Source organism: Lampetra planeri, chromosome 55 (assembly GCF_965212315.1).
Source record: "Lampetra planeri chromosome 55, kcLamPlan1.2.h2, whole genome shotgun sequence".
NCBI lineage: Eukaryota > Metazoa > Chordata > Hyperoartia > Petromyzontiformes > Petromyzontidae > Lampetra > Lampetra planeri.
This window is the reverse complement of record NC_136161.1, coordinates 4,353,346-4,376,210: the sequence shown is the minus strand read 5'-3', so window position 1 is coordinate 4,376,210 and position 22,865 is coordinate 4,353,346. Positions and strand designations below refer to the sequence as shown.

At 52.9% G+C, this 22,865-nt stretch overlaps 2 protein-coding genes across 5 annotated transcripts; both read right to left on the bottom strand.

Moving 5' to 3' along the window:
• Positions 1-2,143: 2,143 nt before the first annotated feature.
• LOC144735528 (uncharacterized) lies at positions 2,144-9,921 on the bottom strand. 2 transcript variants are annotated; one of them, XM_078617937.1, is made up of 3 exons: positions 8,346-9,921; positions 3,723-5,903; positions 2,144-3,178 (listed from the first exon to the last, which is right to left on the bottom strand). In XM_078617937.1, exons 2-3 carry the CDS (start codon positions 5,889-5,891, stop codon positions 3,164-3,166), a joined length of 2,184 nt encoding a protein of 727 aa, XP_078474063.1. In that variant the 5' UTR covers positions 5,892-5,903; positions 8,346-9,921; the 3' UTR covers positions 2,144-3,163. The 2 variants fall into 2 exon arrangements, with proteins under 2 accessions (XP_078474063.1, XP_078474064.1); XM_078617938.1 differs by having other exon boundaries at positions 8,427-9,921.
• Positions 9,922-10,023: 102 nt separating this feature from the next.
• On the bottom strand, positions 10,024-22,375 carry LOC144735521 (uncharacterized). 3 transcript variants are annotated; one of them, XM_078617922.1, is made up of 8 exons: positions 22,267-22,368; positions 19,638-19,701; positions 18,981-19,040; positions 17,927-18,132; positions 17,214-17,378; positions 15,944-16,065; positions 14,759-14,948; positions 10,024-14,246 (listed from the first exon to the last, which is right to left on the bottom strand). In XM_078617922.1, exons 3-8 carry the CDS (start codon positions 18,988-18,990, stop codon positions 11,829-11,831), a joined length of 3,111 nt encoding a protein of 1,036 aa, XP_078474048.1. In that variant the 5' UTR covers positions 18,991-19,040; positions 19,638-19,701; positions 22,267-22,368; the 3' UTR covers positions 10,024-11,828. The 3 variants fall into 3 exon arrangements, with proteins under 3 accessions (XP_078474048.1, XP_078474047.1, XP_078474049.1); XM_078617921.1 differs by lacking the exon at positions 19,638-19,701 and having other exon boundaries at positions 22,267-22,375; XM_078617923.1 differs by lacking the exons at positions 17,214-17,378; positions 19,638-19,701 and having other exon boundaries at positions 22,267-22,375.
• Positions 22,376-22,865: the final 490 nt, after the last annotated feature.

Here is a 22,865-nt window from a genome sequence, read left to right as displayed (position 1 = left end):
CAGTAACAGCAGCAGCATCAGCAGTAACAGCAGCAGCAGCAACAGCAGTAACAGCAGCAGCATCAGCAGTAACAGCAGCAGCAACAACAGCAGCAGCAACAGTAACAACAGCAACAACAACAGCAGCAGCAGCAGTAACAACAGCAGCAACATCAGCCAGGTCATTCAATTTGAGGCTGAGTCGACCTAAGGGGGGGGGGGAGACGCAGGGACCGGCTCAGATAAAATCGCCGTCTCCGAGCAGCCGGTGGCCACGTTAATCGGGGATCGAACTCAACCCATTCATTCAATCCAATCATCATTGAATGTCAGAATAATAAACACAATGTCCTGCGGAGGGAGCTGGTAGGAACACGTTGGGTTGCTCGGTCAATGGCCTGCAGGGTCAACAGCGGCGTGGTATATTCCGCAAATATGCCCGACTGTGAGGGCGGGCACAAGCCGGCGTGAGTAGGTTAAACGTTGAGTTTTATAAGAGCACCACGGGGTGACCAGCCCCTCCCCACCCTCCCCTCCCCACCCAGCCCCTCCCCACCCTCCAGTATTATTCTTATATGGCCATCACTCATTAAACCCATTCATCTTCTTGGTTCTTTCGGTAAAGTCACGTAGAATGGAAATAATACAAATAAAACATAATAAAATAATTCTCACGACGTTTCGGCCACAACGCAAGCAGCCGTCCTCAGGTGGAGAGCAGGTCCAGCTCCCTCTGCAGGAATGTGTTTTATTTGACGTGACCGGGGTGCGTGGGAGACTCTGGACCCGGACCGACAAGACCAGGGGTCGGCAACCTACGGCTCCGGAGCCGCATGCGGCTCTTTACGGGCTGCTTCTTGACGATATGTATGTACTCAGATGCATTGCGGCTCTTGAAATACTGAATTTTGTACCGAATTGGAAAGAAATGGCTCTTCTTGTTATTTTGGTTGCCGACCCCTGGACAAGACGGTTGAGCGGATAGCGCTGGGCCGGTTGGCTGTGGCAATGAACGGAGCGCGACACTTTTCTCGAAGACGTCGAGCGAGAACGCAGGCGGATCCTCGGAAGCTCCGCGTGCCGTGTCGCCCGCTCCGGTTCCCGCTCTCTCTGGGGGGGGGGGGGGGGGGGGGGGGGGGGGGGGGGGTCGCGGGGTCGGCTGGGGGGCCCCGCGGGGTCGAGGCTGCGATTCTGGACACCTTGAAGGAGTCCAGGAGCTCGTCGATGGGCTCCTGCAGCGGCCTTGAACACTGAACGCTCCGGGGAGCCTTTAATATTTGTAGTGTGTAACATACACGGAGGCGCACACACTATAAGTTGGATGCAACAAGTTTAATAAACAAACTATGAACATTTATCGATTTAAAGCTTTCGTGACTGCAGGGATTCATCTTCTTGGTTCTTTCGGTAAAGTCACGTAGAAGGGAAATAATAAAATAATAAAAATAAAACATTATCAAATACAGTTCTCACGACGTTTCGGTCACAACGCAAGCAGCCGTCCTCAGGTGAAGAACAGGCCTGTCGGAAAGACAGCGTCTGAAATGACGGAATACACCACGCCGCCGTTGACTCTGAAATGACGCTGTCTTTCCGACAGACCTGTTCTTCACCTGAGGATGGCTGCTTGCGTTGCGGCCGAAACGTCGTGAGAATTATTTAATGTGTTATTTTTATTATTTTATCATATCTCTTCTACGTGACTTTACCGAAAGAACCAAGAAGATGAAACTATAAACACTCTGAGTCCACGAGCTCGGTGTGGCTCTCTATCGCTATGTGCGTGCGAGTTAAACTAAACGAACGGGTCAACAGCAGCAGGACACATTCTGCTTGACCCACGAATCCCAGTCCAGACTGCACAACAAAACGAGGAGCGAAGAACGAAGAGCTTCCAGTTGATCCCCACAGAACGAGCCAAGAACACTCATGGGACCGCCCCTTTATGCTCCTGACCGTGACGTCGACACGCCCACGGCCCCGCCCCCTCCTGTATGAAGACATGGCTCTCGGCCCCCGGTCACGTGTCCCTCCAGTACCCGGCACTACAGTGCCCAACGCTATGGGGAGCCATTAACACTGAATGTTAAAGGCTCCCCATAGGGTTCTGTGTTAAAGGCTCCCCATAGCGTTCAGCGGAGCCTTTAACACTGAACGCGGAGCCTTTAACACTGAACGCGGAGCCTTTAACACTGAACGCTATGGGAAGCCTTTAACACTGAACGCTATGGGGAGCCTTCAACACTGAACGCTATGGGACGCCTTCAACACTGAACGCTATGGGGAGCCTTTAACACTGAACGCTATGGGGAGCCTTTAACACTGAACGCTATGGGAAGCCTTTAACACTGAACACTATGGGAAGCCTTTAACACTGAACGCTATGGGAAGCCTTTTAACACTGAACGCTATGGGGAGCCTTTAACACTGAACGCTATGGGGAGCCTTTAACACTGAACCCTATGGGAAGCCTTTAACACTGAACGCTATGGGAAGCCTTTAACACTGAACGCTATGGGGAGCCAATAACACTGAATGTTAAAGGCTCCCCATAGGGTTCTGTGTTAAGGGCTCCCCATAGCGTTCAGCGGAGCCTATGGGGAGCCTTCCAACACTGAACGCTATGGGGAGCCTTCCAACACTGAACGCTATGGGGAGCCTTTCAACACTGAACGCTATGGGGAGCCTTCCAACACTGAACGCTATGGGGAGCCTTCCAACACTGAACGCTATGGGGAGCCTTCCAACACTGAACGCTATGGGGAGCCTTCCAACACTGAACGCTATGGGGAGCCTTCCAACACTGAACGCTATGGGGAGCCTTCTAACACTGAACGCTATGTTAACAAGAACAACGCAACCACCCCCAACATCATAACACAAAATCCGCGTGCCATGGCACAGGACGGGCTCCGGCTCGCGAGACCACAACCCGATGGTTTGCAGAAATCTTGGCGTGCTGGTGAGAATCATCGGAACCGGGTAGTTTTTGAGCGCGTCCTCATCGCCGGACCCCCAGACGGGGTGGGGGAGGCCTCCGCGGGGGGTCCCGAAATGGGACAAAGCTGGACCGAGAGGGGTGGCCCCTCTTGAGGTGGAGGAGACGGCTGTCAGACCGGAGAAGGACCGGACGATGGGTGTCCTTCCCCAATTTGAGCCGATTTAGCCGGCTGCTTCGCAGACCTCAGTTTTTGTGGCCCTGTGGGGGAAGAGGCAGAGCACCCTTGAGGCATTGTATCCACGGACGAGCGCCCCAGCACGTCGGGCTCACCTGATACAGAGCCCCCAGGGACTGGAGATGAAGGAGCGCCGTCAGGTGGACAAAACGGCTTATGACGCGACGCATGCACGAACCAGCGCCTGCGACCGAATTGGATGCGGACACTTTGCGGGCTCTTTACCGCAACGATTTCCACGGGGCCCTGCCAAGGTTTATATTGCTTAGGGGACGTCCCCACAGGGACCTGGGGGCAGTGAAGTCACGCCCTATCCCCAACTGCCCATTTGGTCACAATTTCCCGTGTCCTCGCCCGCCGTTCGTTAGCAGCTTGTTTTAAAGCCAAATTACCTCGGGAAACCTCCCTAGCCTCCGACAAGTGCTGGAGGGTAAAGCGTACAGGGACGGGCATTTTCTTACGAGCCAGATCCGGAGTCAGTTGGACATCAATAGGCGGATCTTGCTCCCTCCCGTGCATGAGCAGAAACGGTGAGTTGCCTGAGGTGAGAGGTGCGCCGCGACTCGCCTGAGGAGAGAAGGGGCGACGATCCGCAGACGGCGTCGACTTGGAGAGTCCTCCCCGTTGAGCGCGGCACCGCTTGGCCACATGACCTGGCAGCCCGCACTTGAAGCACACGATCGGGTCGTCCCTCGGGCAAGGGAAGGCCCCCCTCGGCCGGTCTCGTACGCCCTGGTGGTACTCCTCCGACCCCTTCCACTGTAGAAGCCGCTTTCCTGTGGCCGGTCCCGTGCTCGCGAGCACACCGACATGCCAACGGGTGTGAAAATGGGCTTCGAGGCACCTCGCAAATTGAAGAGACGTCAGTTTGTTGTCCACCATGACTGGCAAGACGACCTGGACCTCTTGGGCCAGCGGCAGCATTTTCTCCAGAACGAGAAAATCCCACCCCACCTGGTCCATCTGGGGATACGCCGATTTCGCCAAAGACAGGAGTGCTGCGCGATAGGCGAGGGGCGTCTCGGCCTCTCCTTGCCTACGCATAGCAAACTTGTGGTGTTTCATTGACGGAGGGGCGAAAATCTCCCCCATCTGCGCGAGCGCTTGGGTGACTGTCGCCTTGTCGTTGTAGGGGATACCTCTAAACACCGCCAGCGCATCGTCGTCGAGCACCAGAGGGAGCATCAGCAGTGCCTGCTCCTCCGTCCACCCCGCCAGTTTGAAGGCGGTAGAGAAGCGACGGCAGAAAGCCTCCCAATCGCCGCCCGCAGCGGTGAATTCCCGAAAGGGAAGATAGCGGTCCACTTGCAGCGCTGTTGGCGGGAGGTCGGTTTTGGCGGGAGACAAGTCCCGCGCATTTTTTATTTTTGCGCGCTCCTGCGCGTAATGAAAATGGGCTTGGAGGCACCGCGCAACTTGAAGAGACGCCAGGTCGTCATCCATGTCTGGCAAGACGACCTGGAGATCTCGGGCCAGCGGCAGCATTTTGTCCAGGACGAGACCATCCCACCCCACCTGGTCCATCTTGGGATACGCCGATTTCGCCAAAGACAGCAGTGCTATGCGATAGGCGAGGGGCGTCTCGGCCTCCCTTTGCCTACGCATAGCAAACTTGTGGCGTTTCATTGACAGAGGGGCGAAAATCGCCCCCATCTGCTGGAGCGCTTGGGTGAGTGTCGCCTTGTCGTTGTCGGGGATAGCGTCAAACGCCGCCAGCGCATCATCATCGAGCACCAGAGGAAGCGCCAGCAGCGCCTTCTCCTCCGTCCACCCCACCAGTTTGAAGGCGGCGGAGAATCGACGGCAGAAAGCTTCCCAATCGCCGCTCGCAGCGGTGAACTCCCGAAATAAGGGAAAATCGCGGTCCGCTTGAAGCGCTGTTGGCGGGAGGTCGGTTTTGGTGGGAGACGAGTTCCGTGCATTTTTAATTTTGGCGGTCTTCCTCGTGGCATTAAAATGGGTTTGGAGGCACTGCGCAACTTGAAAAGACGTCAGGTCGTCGTCATCCATGTATGGCAAGACGACCTGGAGATCTCGGGCCAGCAGCAGCATTTTGTCCAGGATGAGATATTCCCACCCCACGTGGTCCATCTTGGGATACGCCGATTTCGCCAAAAACAGTAGTGCTGCGCGATAGGCGAGGGGTGGCTCGTCCTCCTCTCGCCTAAGCATAGCAAACTTGTGGCGTTGCATTGACAGAGGGGCGAAAATCGCCCCCATCTGCTGGAGCGCTTGGGTGAGTGTCGCCTTGTCGTTGTCGGGGATAGCGTCAAACGCTGCCAGCGCGTCGTCATCGAGCACCAGAGGGAGCGCCCGCAGCGCCTCCTCCTCCGTCCACCTTGCCACTTCGAAGTTGACGGAGAAGCGAAGGCAGAAAACCTCCCAATCGCCGCCCGCAGCGGCGAACTCCTGAATTAAGGGAAAATCTTGGTCCGCTTGAAGTGCTGCTGGCGGGAGGTTGGTTTTGGCGGGAGATGAGTCCCGCGCATTTTGAATTTTGGCGGGCTCCCGCGCGGCATGGGCCTCTACCGTTTCCCGTGCGCGGGAAACAGCGACGGAGGTCCGCGGCATTCCGTCGACGTTCTCCTGCGGTAGTACACCAGCCAGATCTGCGATGGTGGAGAGAAGGTCGCCGGGGCAGTCTTTCATAAGGCAGCGCTCCCTCCCTGGTGGAGGCGGTGAAGCCAGCTCCGGGTCTCGCTGCTGCGCCGGCACCAGGATCTCCCCGCGCTCCATCACCGGGGCCGTCTGTGGGATCACACCGTCATCTGTTTCTTCACCTGAAGACGACTGGGTGAGAGCCTTACGTCTTGTTAACATTTCTAATCGCTCCTAGCTACACCAAACTAATAATCACTTCTGGCACCAGTGTAGTGTGTAACATACAAGGAGGCGCACACACTACAGATAGTCCCCGAGTTACGATGGTCCGACTTACGATATTTCGATCTTACGATGGCGATAGCGATACGAGAAAATTGTAAGATATTTTAAGTTTCGCGCGGCAGGCAAACACAGCAGCGTACGAGGTACGATACTGTACGTTGGGACACTGCCGGGATGTACGCATCTCCCGCCTTGTGTGATGCTTCACTCTCACCAGCCGTCGACGGAGTTAAGTTGTCTCGGTGTTAGCGCGTGTATTTTTTTCTGTGTTTTTTGTGTTTCAAAGCCCAATTATACGATACGTTCAATGCATGTATGACACGTAGCTTTATCGATTTTATTTTAGGGTTACCACGATATGATAAGTTCAATGCATGTTAAAAGTTTTTATAGCAGATAGGATTGTTTCCTGAAAAAACTTTCTATTAAATTGCAGTTCATATAGGGAGGCTAAGAATTGATTTACTTTAGATTTTACTGTGCAATACAGTATTGTAATTAAATACATACAGTATATAGTTTATACAGTACGGTACTATAAATTGCTCTGTTTCGCTAAATTTCTTTAAGACTCCTGGGCAGGCTAGGCCATCTTCGACTTACGATATTTTTGACTTACGATGGGGTTGTCGTAACACATCTCCATCGTAAGTAGAGGACTACCTTGTATAAGTTGGAGGCAACACGTTTAATAAACAAACTATGAACCCAAACCCCCACCACCCCCATCCCCCCCACCACCACCCCCCTCACCACCCCCCCACCCCCAACCCCACCACCCCCACGATCACCCAAACCACCCCCACCCTCACCACCTCAACCAACAACCGCCATTCACCACTAAGTGGCGGTGACGTCACCACGACGCTTGTGCCAGGCCATGTGCACCTTGAGGCCACCACCACCTCCCCCCCACCACCAACCCCACCATCACCACCCCCCCACTCACCCCCCCAACCACGATCACCCCCCCACTCACCACCCCCCCCACTCACCACCCCAACCACGACCCCCACCACCCCCACTCACCCCCCCCCCACCCCAACCACGACCCCCACCACTCACCACCCCCACCACTCACCACCCCACCACCCACCACCCCCACCACCCACCAACCCCACCACCACCACCACCCCAACCACGACCCCCACCACTCACCACCCCCACCACCACCCCCCCCACTCACCCCCCCCCACTCACCACCCCCCCCACTCACCCCCCCCCACTCACCACCCCAACCACGACCCCCACTCACCACTCCCACTCACCACCCCCCCCCCACTCACCACCACCCCCCACTCACCACCCCCCTCCCCCACTCACCACCCCCCCCCCCCACTCACCACCACCCCCCCACTCACCACCACCCCCCCACTCACCACCACCCCCCCACTCACCACCACCCCCCCCCACTCACCACCCCAACCACCACCCCCACTCACCACACCCCCCACTCACCCCCCCCACTCACCACCACCCCCACTCACCACCACCACCCCACTCACCACCCCCCCCCCCACTCACCACCACCCCAACCACCACCCCCACTCACCACACCCCCCACTCACCCCCCCCCCCCACTCACCACCACTCCCACTCACCACCACCCCCCCCACTCACCACCCCAACCACCACCCCCACTCACCACCACCCCCCACTCACCACCCCAACCACCACTCACCACACCCCCCCACTCACCCCCCCCCTCACCACCACCCCCACTTACCCCCCCCACTCACCACTCCACCCCCCCCCCCACTCACCACCCCCCCCCCACTCACCACCCCAACCACCACCCCAACTTACCACACCCCCCACTCACCCCCCCCCCACTCACCACCACCCCCACTCACCACCACCCCCCCACTCACCACCACCCCCCCCCTCCACTCACCACCCCAACCACGACCCCCACCACCCCCACTCACCACCCCCACTCACCACTCCCACTCACCACCCCACTCACCACCCCAACCACCACCCCCACTCACCACCACAACCACCACCCCCACTCACCACCCCCCCCACTCACCACCCCCCCACTCACCACACCCCCCCCCCCACACCACTCACCACACCCCCCCCCCACACCACTCACCCCCCCCACTCACCACCCCCCCCCCACTCACTACCCCCCCCACTCACCACTCCACCCCCCCCCCCCACTCACCCCCCCCACCCACCACCCCCACCACTCACTCACCACCACTCACCCCCCCCCACTCACCCCCCACCCCCACTCACCCCCCCCACCCACCACCCCCCCCCCCTCACCACCCCACTCACCCCCCCCCCCCCACTCACCACCGCACGGGCGCTCCAATCCACCTTCGAACCCTCACCCGGCGCGCCGCTTTCCCGCCAAATTACCCCACGGCGACGCACCTGCTGCTCAGCTCGGGCCTAGCGTGGTAGGCTCTGCAGCAGCCTGGCCACGTGGCCGAGGCGGCGTCGTCCCGGTGGGCTTCGAGGCACGACTTGCACAGCGTGTGGCGGCCGCACGCCAGACTCACGGAGTCGGTGAACAGCTCGAAGAAGACGGGGCAGTCCTCGTAGGTTTGATGCTGGACAGGCTGCTGCTGCTGTGTTTTTTTATCTGCGATATTTTGCTGTCTTTTTCTTGGATTTTCTGTTTGCACTTAGTCACATATTCACTTTAAGATGTTTTTTGTTTGTTGCGGTTGCACCCGATTCAAGAGCCGAATGGCTCACAGGGCTACACCTAATAAATGAACTTGAACTTTTATCAGCTCGAAGCAAACGGGGTAGACATCGTCGATGGGCGCTGGACAGGCTACTGCTGGTTGCTGTGCCAAACGTCGGTTTCACGTGTGAAGCCACGCCCACAATCACCTCAGTAAGCCACGCCCACAATCATCTCAGTAAGCCACGCCCACAACCAACTCAGCAAGCCACGCCCACACTCACCTCAGCAAGCCACACCCCCCACACGTTCAACACGGAGTGGTCACGTGCGAACACCGCTTTTGCATGTATTCATATTCTTAGGTTTTTTCGGTAAAGTCACGTAGGTAAAAAAATGTTAATTTAATAAAAGTAAAATAAAAATAAAATAAAAATCACGACGTTTCGGAGGCAACACAAGTCTCCAGCTATCGTGCTGTGACTGTTCCACCTGATGACGGAGACTTGTGTTGCCTCCGAAACGTCGTGATTTTTATTATTTTATTTGTATTAATTTAAATTTAAATTTTTTTACCTACGTGACTTTACCAAAAAAACTAAGAATATGAATCCTTGCAGTCACGAAAGCTTCAAATCTAGAACCGCTGGCATGGCTGAAGACGCCATTTGCAAGTTAGTCCACGTGGGGCAGCGATGATGAACGCGCTGATTCGCGTCCTCGCAGTCTCCACGCTTGGAGCACGGGCGGACCGTGTACGAGGTTGCCGAGAACGGTGGAAGCATCGTCCAGTCGGGCGCCCGATGCGAGCGGCGAATGTCAGTTCGCTATCGACAGTTCCTGGATTATCCCAGTCGCTCCGCGCTTTCGAGGGCTTTCGAGCTATCAATTGCGGTTCAGCGATTCTGCACTTGCTCCATTACTATAGTACTATACCACCTTCAACTTTTATGAACGACTGGGTGTTTAAGGTTTGCGATTTGTCGTATTATCTGGCTATATAGCAAATGAAAAAATACAATTACTTTACTGTGCAAGTTAAAAATTTGTGTTGTAATGTTTTAATAAAATTTAGGGGCCCTTTATAACAACATTTGCTACAGTCCGCGCGCTTAGCTTAACCCGGGACTGGCTATCGACAAGGACACCAAGGCATGTGGTTGCCTTATCCGATACTGGGATGTCGCAGCCGTCGAGTTAAGCTTCAGATGGTTTGATGTCATCCAGCTCTTTGTGTCGTTGAGACAGTAAGAGGCATGGAACGTGTGAGTCGAACGAGGCAACCTTTGCATGGAAGTAAAGTTGGGCGTCAACAGAACAACAATAACAAACGAACACTTAAAACGCGGTTTCAATTTATTTTTTGAAGAAAATGCTTTCATTTACGTTCCACATTTCATTTACATTTCATCGAAGCCGTAACGTTTTGTTGCAAAGAGCTAACTACTAAATTTCGATTTAAAGCTTTCGTGACTGCAGGGATTCATCTTCTTGGTTCTTTCGGTAAAGTCACGTAGAAGGGAAATAATAAAATAATAAAAATAAAACATTATAAAATACAATTCTCACGACGTTTCGGCCACAACGCAAGCAGCCACTGATAATGTAGTTACTACGCGACTGATAATGTAGTTATTACACCACTGATAATGTCGTTACTACGATACTGATGATGTAGTTACTATGCCACTGATAACGTCATTACTACGCCGCTGATGATGTCGTTACTATACCACTGATAATGTCGTTACTACGCCAGTGATAACGTAGCTACTACGCCAGTGATAATGTATTACTACGCCACTGGATGGCATCCATGATAATAATGATGACAACACAGGAAGATTTCTTCACAATACTGGCAAGTCAACCTGATAATGATGCTGGCTGTTGTTGTAATCACCGGCGAAATGTCACTAGCTACTCGAATTGTAAATATTGTAGTGGGTTTACTCTTCAACACAACAACCAGTTAGTGTCCTGAACTGGTAACTAATTGGCCACCTTTTGTTTACGTGACTAAACCTTTACTAATTGGCCGTGTCGGGTGGTGGTGGCGATGGGTTTAATGACGCATTTATAATTTACGTTAACCTTCATTATGCACTTTATCCGGTAAAATAAAATAGTTTAGTTGAAACTTCCACAACACTGACAATTCACTGTGATCCTTTGCGCGTGTCGTCCTATCTCTGTTTAGCTCATAAGTAAGATTTAATTTTGCGTGTACTCGAATTGTCAATGTTGCTGTGGGTTTACGCTCTCCAATGCACAATAATCGCTTAGTGCCGATCTCGTAACTAATTGCCAACGTTTTGTTTTATGTGACTAAACCTTTACTCATTGGCCATGTCGGGTGGTGGTGGTGGTGGCGGATTTAACGACACATTTATATTTTACGTGATCTAACCCAAAAGAAGAACTCCAAAAAACCCTTTATTATAGCTAATATTTATTATAGCTAATATTTATTATAGCTAATATTTATTATAGCTAATATTTATTATGGATAATATTTCTATTTTAACTGATGTAAGGGCCACTGAGCTACACAGCTCTTTTTCAAAAGCGACATGACCATCACAAATGATAGCTCAACGAAGTGGCTTATCGTCATCATCACATAAAAATATAGAGTAGCCAAATACTCTAAACGTGTAGAGACATTGACTATAAATTTGGAGGGGGATAAACCGAAGGACCCGGAGAAAAGTCCACGCGACCACCGGGAAAGAGAGATGCAAACTCCAAATATACAGCAGGCGTCAGGGTCTGGATCGAACCCACGACCTCCTGTATACCAGGTGAGGTGGTTAGCATATCCTAGCCAACGCGGGGTATCATCATCAGCAGCAGCAGTGTGGGGCTGCAGTGTAGGGTTGCCCTCGTAAGCGATGTTATGGGATTGTTGGATAACAAGCTGATTTATATTTATTTTCAGATTAAGTGCCCTTCTAATTATTTGAGCCGTCCGACCAGCCACCACCTCGAAGACGAATGTTGATATATAAGTGGCTTATATGTCAGTGGTCGCGGAAGTCCACACGCGTGTTAAAACACTCTCCTACAGCCTAGCTTTGAATTCATAAAAAAAAAAAATATCTCACAGCCTCAATGGGTGCGGCGTCACACTCTCTTACAGCTCAGAGGGTCCGATACAGCCAGACCCTGCGTGGCAGGCGAGCGCAGCGGGCGTCCGTGAACGACCGGCGAGCGAGCGACCGCCGGCGACTGCTACGCGCCGACGGCGGCGATGGCCTGGCCACGTGAACCACGCCGCGGCCCAGCGCCACGAGTGGAGCGGGCCGGTGCCTGCGCCCCTCCGTACGCGCCACCATCACCATTACCCGGAGGCCGTCCGTGTCGGAGGAGGCGATGGAGCTCGGGGGCCGTTGAGAGGTTTCCCGCGGCTCGAACGGAGGGGTGCCCTCCGGGCGCGAGCTAGGGGCCTTTCCTGTCGGTGGGGTACCTGCGACCTCCTCCGGGAAACCTTCGTCACCTTCCCACGAGACATCGTGGATTTTTTTCGGAGTGGAGTGCGTCACGTAGCGGGTGACCCTTCTGATGGCCCCAGGACGGGACGAATGGGCGGGAGCCCGCACCTCCGGGCTGGAGAACTGAAAGGGCAGCGTCAAACACCCTGAGTCCGATTGGAAAGGCTCGGACTTCGACGGCCTTCCCTTGGCCCTGGGCCAGGACTCGTGCTTGGAGAGGCGACTGCTCCGTTGGGAATGGTGCACGAGCGGCGGAGGAAACCGCGCGTCCCGCGGGATGCCCTGACCCTTGGGCACGCGGTGCTCAATGTAGCGGACGACCCTTTTGATGGCCCCAGGCCGCGATCGCGGGATGGCATTTGGGGCTTCCGGTACAGAAAAGTTAACGGGACTGGTGGATCGTCTGACACCCAATGGAGAATGAATAGACGAGGCCGAAGCCTTCACAGCCGCAGCTTCCACTTCTTCCGCTCGGCGACCATCGGCAACTTCCTGCGGGGCGGATTTCCTGCCGCGTTTCACGAGCTTCCGGATCACCCCCGGCCGCGTCTGCTGCCTCGGATTCCATGAGTCCCAGTGGAAGTCTCTTTGCTCCGGCCGCCTGCTGTCGCCTGAGTGTCGCACCTCCTCTGACCCAAAGAACCGCGCCCCCAATCCGGAGCGTCGCGCATCCTCCGATCTGAAGAACTGTGCCTCCGATCCGGAGCACCGTACCTCCTCTGATCTGGAGCGTCGCGTCGCCTCCGACCTGAAGAACCGCACCTCCGATCCGGAGCTTCGCCCCTCCTGCGATCTGAAGTACTGGGCCTCCGATTCAGAGCGTCGCGCCTCCTCCTGCGATGCGGACCGTGACGCGTCCGCCCCGCGGTTTCCGTGGGGCTCTTGTTCACGAGCGATTTGGCTCCTGTGTAATACGAGGGATGTCCCCAACTTGGCGCCAATGGTAAACGTGGTGCCCCTGATGCGGGAATTTCCGGCACTCTCCTCGATGTCCGCCGGGCGACGTCGAGCGGCGATCGCCACCGCCGCGGGCTCGAGGTCAGCGGCAGGGTCAACGTTTGAGTCAGGGTCGAGGCGACGGTCGATGCTTCCTCCGGCTTCCAGCCGAGGTGATTTATCCACGTCGGGGTCGAGTGACAGCTCGAGGTTCAGGTCAGGGTCTGGTTCCTTAGCGTCAGCCTTGTTGTCGCGTTCAAAATCAAGCGCGAGGTCAAGTCCGAGGTGAGCGTCTGGATCAGAATGGAGTTGGACCTCGACGTTTTGTTCGTGCACAGACTTGAGGCTCGTGCTTGGACCGTGGTCGGACTTTACATCAGTTTTCAGATCACGATTAAGTTGGAGGTCAGACGATGGATTGGGGTCAAAGTGGACATCGGTACTTGGATCGCATCTGAACGGGAGGTGAGCAGTTGGATCGCCGCTGACAATCACCTTCACGCTTTGGATGGGGTGAAATTTGAGGCGAGTCCTTCGGTGGGAAATTAATTGGAGGTCGGCGTTTCGATCTGGGGCGAGTTTGAGGTCGGTGTGTGGGTCGGGGATGAGTTGAATATCAGTGGTTAGATCGGGAGTCAGTCTGAGGTCAGTGTTTGGATCGGGAGAGAGTTGAATTTCAGTGATTAGATCAGGAGTGAGTTTGAGGTCAGTGTTTGGATTGGGAGAGAGTTGAATTTCAGCGGTTAGATCGGGAGTGAGTTTGGGGTCAGTGTTTGGATTGGGAGAGAGTTTAATATCAGTGGTTAGATCGGGAGTGAGTTTGGGGTCAGTGTTTGGATCAAGAGAGAGTTGAATATCAGTGGTAAATTCAGGGGTGAGTTTGAGGTCAGTGTTTGGATTAAGAGTCATTTGGATATCAGTGCTTGGATCGGGAGTGAGTTGGAGGTCAGATTCGGCTATGAGTGGAAGGTTGACGTTCAGCTGATGGTGGTGGTGATGAGCCGTGTGGCTGGTTTGAGCATCACCGCGATCCCCATCGTCTGGGAGGTCGAAGTTGGGGTCATCCGTAGCATCCACCTCCCCAAACACCTCGTGGCAGTGGTCGATCAGAAACTGCACGAAGGCGACGATCTGGAGGCGGCACAGAGCGACAGTGACAACAGCGGACGTCACTCGGCGAGGCTGGTTGGCTACGTTCAGTGCGAAAGATGTTCAACGTATGCACATACACAGAAACCCACAGACACCCAGACCAATAGAGACCCACAGATTAGCACAGTTGTGGCTACGTACAGTGCTGAAGAAGTTTATCATACATACATAGAGCCCCACAGACACCCAGACCCATAGAGACCCACAGATTTTGCCACTGGTAGTGAGACAGGGCCATAAAGATGGCTGCTGTCTCTGGTGTAGTAGGCCAATCAGTTTCAAAGACAATGCCATACATCAATATTATTAGCAGAGCATGTTTGTTTGCATGTTTTGCCGCACGTACTGTGCGTGGTTAATGCAGACTTGATGATGCCTTATTTGTTGTTTGAAAATCTTAACACAACTCCCGTGTTATTGCCAGAAAGGGTTAAAAACCTATTCTTCTTAGTATATATTATTATTAAATTATTTTTATTTATTAAAGCGACCTTGTCGATGACGTCGCCCTCCTGCCTTCGGTCGATCTCCCCGGGGGCCCAGAGCATGCTGGGAGCCGTGCACACCGATAGGCTGAACGAGGTCATGTGACTCCAGTGCGCGTTGTCGGCGACGCGGCGCAGCAGGCGGAACACCGAGCCAATCAGAGCGCGACGCTCGGGCGACACGCTGCACAGCATTCTGAGAGGTGGCCACGAGCACGTGGGGAAAAACCGTGGGATTAATCGTTTAGCTCATAAGAAAGGTTTATTTTTGTGTGTACTCTAATTGTCAATGTTGCTGTGGGTTTACGCTCTCCAATGCACAATAATCGCTTAGTGCCGATCTCGTAACGAATTGTCAACGTTTTGTTTTTTGCGACTAAACCTTTACTCATTGAGCATGTCGGATGGTGGTGGTGGCGGATTTAACGACACATTTATATCTTACGTGATCTCACCCAAGAAAGCTGCTACGTAGCTCTTTTTCATAAGCGGCCTGGCCATCATAAATGATAGAAGCTCATTCTCGATTTGAAGCTTTCGTGACTGCAAGGATTCATACTCTTAGTTCTTTCGGTAAAGTCATGTAAGTAAAATTAATAAAAATAAAACAATAAAAATCACGACGTTTCGAAGGCAACACAAGCTTCCGTCTTCAGGTGAAACCGTCACAGCAAAATATCTGTCTCGTCTGTTAAAAATTCTAACAGATAGGTGAAATTCCTCCACGTAGAGGGTATTAATTCTAGATTTGAAGCCGTCCATAGATGACGTCACGCGATTTTGGACGATTTTGGACTCCCCTCCCCTCGTCACACGGCGTCACAAAAAGTCAGACCCCCCTCAAATATTACATCACAAAGCTCTGCCTCCCCCCCGCCCAAATGTTTTAAAACATGCTTCAAAGCGCTTTAAACTATTGTCATTGTAGTGCGTATTTAATGTGGCGCTCCACTCTGATGTTGTAGGAGAAAACATTTATCAAAAAGTCTATTTAATTAAGTAGAACGTGTTGTCTATATTTATTTAAAGTTGCGCATTTTGATGTGACGTCACATTTCTCAAACCCCCCCCCCTCGTCACACGTCGTCACAAAAATCTGACCCCCCCCTAGGTGCGTGACGTCATTTATGGACGGCCCCTTAATCAATGTGGGGTAGGGGGGGGGAGATGGAGGCTATGGGGGAGGCTTACGTCTCAATCCTCCGAACGGTGGCTTCTGGTTCCCAGGGATCGTCCGGACAGCCCACGGCAGCCACCCACTGCTCGTAGCTGTCGCGAGGGAAAAACCCTCCAGGGACGGAGCGAAGGAATTCCTGGAGCAAGCGGTGAATACGTGCACAGTCACACAGACTCACAGTCACACACACAGTCACACAGACTCACAGTCACACAGTCACACACACAGTCACACACACAGTCACACACACAGTCACACAGACTCACAGTCACACAGTCACACACACAGTCACAAACACAGTCACACACAGTCACACACACAGTCACACAGACTCACAGTCACACAGTCACACACAGTCACACACACAGTCACAAACACAGTCACACACAGTCACACACACACAGCCACACAGACTCACAGTCACACAGTCACACAGACTCACAGTCACACAGTCACACACACAGTCACACACAGTCACACAGACTCACATTCACACACACAGTCACACACACAGTCACACACTGTCACACAGTCGCACAGACTCACATTCACACACACAGTCACGCAGACTCACAGTCACACACACAGTCACACATACACACAGTCACACACACAGACACAATCGCACACATACAGCCGCACACAGTCACAAACTCATTCACGCACAGTCACAGACTCACGGCACACAGTCACACAGAATCACTTGCGCACACAGTCACGCGCACACAGTTACAGACACATCTCTGTTGCGTTTAGCGTATTCTGCTGCTACGGTGATATCCCACCTCGTTGGGCGATCATTTACGGCCAGGTCACTTCTCAAAAAGATCTACACAGCTCAGGTGGGCCTTATCTGGTCAAATAGCAACATAGCTACATACTCTCTGGTTCTTTCGGTAAAGTCACATAGTTATTTCCTTGTATTTCTAACTACGCGACTTTACCGAAAGAACCAAAGAGTATGGATTCCTGCCTAGAATAGAAGCCCAGGAACTCAGCGGTGCATTCTGGGTAAGTGTTTTGACATTTGAGCCACCTGGCGTTAGTGATCTTGTAAATATGACCAGGTTGACTGCGTTATCATTGTGTGCAGTCTTCGCCTAAGAGAATCTCGCACGATCGCTTGTCGTGTTAGTCACGGGTGGATGTTCGACCCACAATTACCATTCACGCGAAAAATAAAATCGTCAAGAGGCGACAACTTCGACGACGTTCGAAGCGTTTTTTTGTCATGATTCGTTTGTGACGACATGGTGGTGTCGTCACAGCGCTCCCAGAGTGCACCTTGAGGATGGTTGCCAGGGCGACGGGCGAGCCGTGCTCCCATTGGTCGGCTGGGGAGTTAGCGTTGATCTTGTTGCGGATTTCCCGCGAGGTGCGGAATCCCGGGCTACGCCTGAACACCCCCGGCTCCCAGGGGGCTCGCCTCCAGAGCCGTCCTAGGAGCTCCTGTCCACAAATGAACGCACACGTGTACAGGGTGCTTCCCAAAAAGATGTGAACACTTCAGAGAATTTGCAAAAAAACGATACCGCAGGTAGTGGGCCTCCTCCGGGCTCTGGAGACAACCTGGAGAAGATTCCAGGCACGTGTTGACAACGATGGCAAACACGTGGAGACTTTTGGAAGATATTAACATTACATTTGTTATCATTTTGATTTAAAGCTTTCGTGACTGCAGGGATTCATATTCTTGGTTCTTTCGGTAAAGTCTCGTAGAAGGGAAATAATAAAATAATATAAATTAAACATAATAAAATAATATATCTACGTGACTTTACCGAAAGACACAAGAATATAAATTCCTACAGTCACGAAAGCTTTAAGTCAACATTTGTATTCTAAGGTTTTTTCGGTAAAGTCACGTAGGTAAAAAATATAATAATAAAGTAAAAAATAACTAAATTAAATCATGTGATTTAATTTCAAATCTAGAATCAACATTTGTACTACACACACACATCTCCTATTTTGTAATGCCCCAACCCCCCCCGTACTCTGATTGCCCGGGGCGCGAGCCCTTCCTCCCAGAGGCCCTCCATGGGGCATCCGAAGAGGTGGCGCTGATGGGGCTCGGGAGGGTCGGCTTCGGGCTGCCCGAGCAGGGCCCTCTCGGAGGGCCACGTGTCCTCCCGGTGCTTCCTCTTGAAGAATGTTCGCCGCGGAGACTTCTGGGAGGGAGACGTGGCCGGCGGAGTCCATTCTGTTGTCACGCAAAAAAAAGAAGAGCGGTGGGTCGACGTTCTTAATGGAAATTGATTCGCGCGCCGATGACGATGGCGATGATGAGACGCTTCGGTGAGCTGCTATCATGGGTGACGGCAGGGTCGGGATCGAACCCACGACCTCCTGTATACCAGGCAAGGTCGTTAACATCTCCTAGCCACCGTGATGATGAGAGTGAGAGAGATGCGGACTACAAATATACAGCAGCAGGCATCGTCAGGGTGGGGATCGAACCCACGACCTCCTGTATACCAGGCGAGGGAGTTCACATCTCCTAGCCACCGTGATAATGATGATGAGAGAGAGACGCAAACTCCAAATCTACAGCAGCAGGCATCGTCAGGGTCTAGATAGAACCCACGACCTCCTGCGTACCAGGCGAGGTAGTTAACATCTCCTAGCCACCTTGGCACCCCATGAGAGGGAATGCATTTTTTTTAATTTTAATGTCGCATTCATTTACCCCGTGGGGAGGGAACAAAAACTTTGCTGAATCTCAAGCTTAGGGGACCCGCGGTGGCTCGGAGATGTTAACTACCTCGCCTGGTATGCAGGAGGTCGTGGATTCGACCCCGAACCTGACGCCTTCTGTTTGGCGTTTGCGTGACTTTTTTACAGGAGATTCTACAACTTTAAAGCCATTCCCCGTGTTTAGTGTACATGCCCTACAACGTGTTTGCAATCGACGGGAGTAAAGTTGGATTTGCGAACAATTCGACTTACGAAAAGAACATCAGCAACCTAACTCGTTCGTAAGTAGAGGAGGTCCCTGTACTATTAATGTACACCAGAAAAAGCATTCAATGTTATAGAAATTAGCGTTACCTGTCTGCATGTCTGACGCTGCCCCTTTGCAGTATGCTTGCTAATCAGAAGAGTCCTTCCCTGCAACGTCACAAAGGTCAACACAATCGTCACGTTGGCGAAAGAATACAATACATTCCAGCGGAGGGAGCTGGTAGGAACGTTGGGTTGCTCGGTCAATGGCCAGGGTCAACGGCGGCGTGGTGTATTCCGCAAATATGCCCGACTGTGAGGGTGGGCACAAGCCGGCGTGAGTAGGTTAAACGTTGAGTTTTATAAGGGCACCACGGGGTGACCAGCCCTTCCCCACCCAGCCCCACCCTCCCCTCCCCACCCAGCCCCACCCCTCCCACCCCCCACCCAGCCCCACCCTCCCCACCCAGCCCCACCCAGCCCCACCCAGCCCAGCCCCTCCCCACACCCCCCACCCAGCCCCACCGAGCCCCACCCTCCCCACTCAGCCCCACCCTCCCACCCAGCTCCTCCCAACTCTCCCCTCCCCACCCAGCCCCTCCCTCCCCACCCAGCCCCTCCCTGCATGACGGACGGACGCAATAATCCCCTGTGGGCTGGTGGAACCAGTGGGTTCCTACCAGTATCATTTTTATTGTGAGGTCATGACGCTCGGTACATCACACACACGCGAAATGTTTTGACACCAGTGAACCACCTCAATACCTCGCTGGCGATCTCGTCAAGGGCGCTATAAACCATGGGGCCGTCCATAAATGACGTCACGCACCTAGGGGGGGGGGGCGGTCAGATTTTTGTGACGATGTGTGACGAGGAAGGAGAAGGGGTTTGAGAAATGTAACGTCACATCAAAATGCGCAACTTTCAATAAATATAGAATTGTTATAACAACACTCCTACAACATCAGAGTGCAGCGCCACATTAAATACGCACTACAATGACAATAGTTTAAAGCGATTTGAAGCGTGTTTTATTTTCAAAATGGAAATATGGTTTTGGGGGGTGGGGAGCGGGCAGAGCTTTGTGACGTCATATTTGAGGGGGGGGGGTCTGACTTTTTGTGACGCCGTGTGACGAGGGGGGGGGGGGTTAAAAATTGCCCAAAATCACGTGACGTCATTTATGGACGGCCCCCGTCATCACATCAACTTCGCTCATCATCATTCTTGCAGCAGCAGCAGCAACAGCCACAGCGGCTTTTGTGCTGCCCATCGGACAAAGACGGCGCCTGGACATACGGGACAGGGTTTGTTCGTATCTCTGAAAGTTCGCAAGTTGATTGTTCGTAAGTAGAGGAGGAGTCCCTGGACGCGACAGAAATTGCGCCACCGATTTAGAAACGACGATTCTCATTGTTGTCGTGGATCAACCCACCCCACGCTGCGACTAGGGGGCAGCATTGAGCCGGTGGGCGAAGCCTGGGGAGACTTTAAAATGCCCCCTTACATCAGCCACACGGCCCTGGGTCAATACACTGCCCTCTGCCGACAACGTGGCTCAACAACAGAGACAAAGACTCCCCCCCCACCCGTATACAGCCCTTGTTATGTATCGTGCGTGTGTCTGTGTGTTGAACTTAATTTCGCACCGTACGTAGCCAACCGGGCTAATCTGTGGGTCTATGTGGGTCTCTATGGGGTGTATCTGTAGGTCTCTGTGGGTCACTATGGGTGTGGGTGTCTGTGGGTCTCTGTGCATGTATGTTGAACTTCTTTTGCACCGTACGTAGCCAGCCGTGCTAATCTATGGGTCTCTGTGGGTCACTATGGGTCTGGGTGTCTGTGCGTCTCTATGTGTGTCTGTATGTTGAACTTCTTGTGTACCGTACGTAGCCAGCCACGCTAATCTATGGGTCTCTGTGGGTTTCTATGGGTCTGGGTGTCTGTGGGTCCCTGTGTGTGTATGTTGCAGGGAGCGGTAGTGTAGTGGTCAGTGCTACGCTGCGCTACGAACCCGGCAACCCGAGTTAAAATCCCACTCACGGTCAACACCGCCAGTGACGATTATCTGAACCGGTCCTGGGCCTCCCTTAGATCCCTGGTGCGGTGTGTAAACATCGCCACTGGGGAGACAAAGGCAGCCGGGCGTGGTGCTGGCCACCCATCCCCTCGTGAGCCGTGCCGATCTTCATATGTGCTCGCTAACAGCACTTGCCCCAACAGTCTGTTACAGGCTACACGGGGGATCTTTGTCTTTGTGTGTTGAACTTCTTCCTTACCGTACGTAGACAACCGCGCTAATCTGTGGGTCTCTGTGGATCTCTATGGGTGTCTCCATGGGTCTGGGTGTCTGTGGATCTCTGTGGGTGTCTCTGTGGGTCTGGGTGTCTGTTGGTCTCTGTGTGTGTCTCCGTGTGTCTGTGTGTGTGCTTCTGTGTGTGTGTCTCTGTGTGTGTGTGTTTCTGCGTGTGGTTGTGTCTGTGTGTGTGTCTCTGTGTGTGCCTCTGTGTGTGTGTCTCTGTGTGTGTGTCTCTGTCTCTGTGTGTGTGTGTCTCTGTGTGTGTCTCTGTGTGTGTGTGTGTCTCTGTGTGTCTCTGTGTGTGTCTCTGTGTGTGTCTCTGTGTGTGTCTCTGTGTGTCTCTCTGTGTGTCTCTCTGTGTGTGTGTGTCTCTGTGTGTCTCTGTGTGTGTCTCTGTGTGTGTCTCTGTGTGTGTCTCTGTGTGTCTCTCTGTGTCTCTCTGTGTGTGTGTGTCTCTGTATGTGTCTCTGTGTGTGTCTCTGTGTGTTTTGAGATGAACGTTCGTGCCAGTGTCGCCCTTAAGAAGGTGCTCGCTGACATCAACTTGACCCACAACACTCCGTCGAAGTCCATACAAGGTGGGAGGGGGGGGGTATGGGTTAGGAGGTTATCTCTGTTTTGCTACACAGCGCCAATCGTCAACAACAACAACAATGACACGGGAACAATGAAACAACAACAATAACAAAAGGCCGTCCATCTTCTTGCTTCTTTCGGTAAAGTCACGTAGAAGGGAAATAATAAAATAATTCAAAACAATTTTCACGACGTTTCGGTCACAACGCAAGCAGCCGTCCTCAGGTGAAGAACAGGCCTGTCGGAAAGACAGCGTCATTTCAGAAGAACAGGTCTGTCGGAAAGACAGCGTCATTTCAGACGCTGTTTTTCTGACAGACCTGTTCTTCACCTGAGGACGGCTGCTTGCGTTGTGGCCGAAACGTCGTGAGAATTATTTTATTATGTTTTATTTTTTATTATTTCCCTTCTACGTGACTTTACCGAAAGAGCCAAGAAGATGAATCCCTGCAGTCACGAAAGCTTTAAATCGAAAAAAGCCGTCCGCCCGTTGACGATGAACATCGCTGGGTTACTCACGCGGTCCCTCGGTCGTCTCTCTCTCGATGTGGGGACCCCCCTAACAAACCACCGTGGGCTCGGTGCGTATCGCGAGCGGGTGAGCCGCTGGTCGCTCCCTCGGTGTCAAAACAACAAGGGGGGTTGGAGTCAACATTTCAACATCGCTGTTGGGCAACGTGGAGGAGTGAGAGGACGAAAGGCGGAATGGAAATCGATGATTGTGCATGATTTTGGGGGGTGGGGGGTGGGATACTAAACGAAAACTATCACACGGCGTTGTAATACGGTGGTGGTTTTTCTTTTCCTGGAAGATTTGCTGGTTTATCTCAGGATGTTTCTGTTGCGCGTCGTCGCTTTAAGATGTTTTCTTGTTCATGTTTTTGTTTGTTGCGGTTGCACCACGACTCAAGAGCCGCATGGCTCACAGGGCTATAACCTCCATATATATAAAAGGCAAAGTTGTGAATATGTGTGTCTGTTCAAAATGTTTAGCGTACTTCCCGACATGCAACAAACTTTAAATTTGCCATGTGGGTACTTTCCAGACTGTAAACCATGCAAACATTATGAAAATACACTTTTGGTACTTTTTTTGAGGGGGGAGCTCAATAATGCAT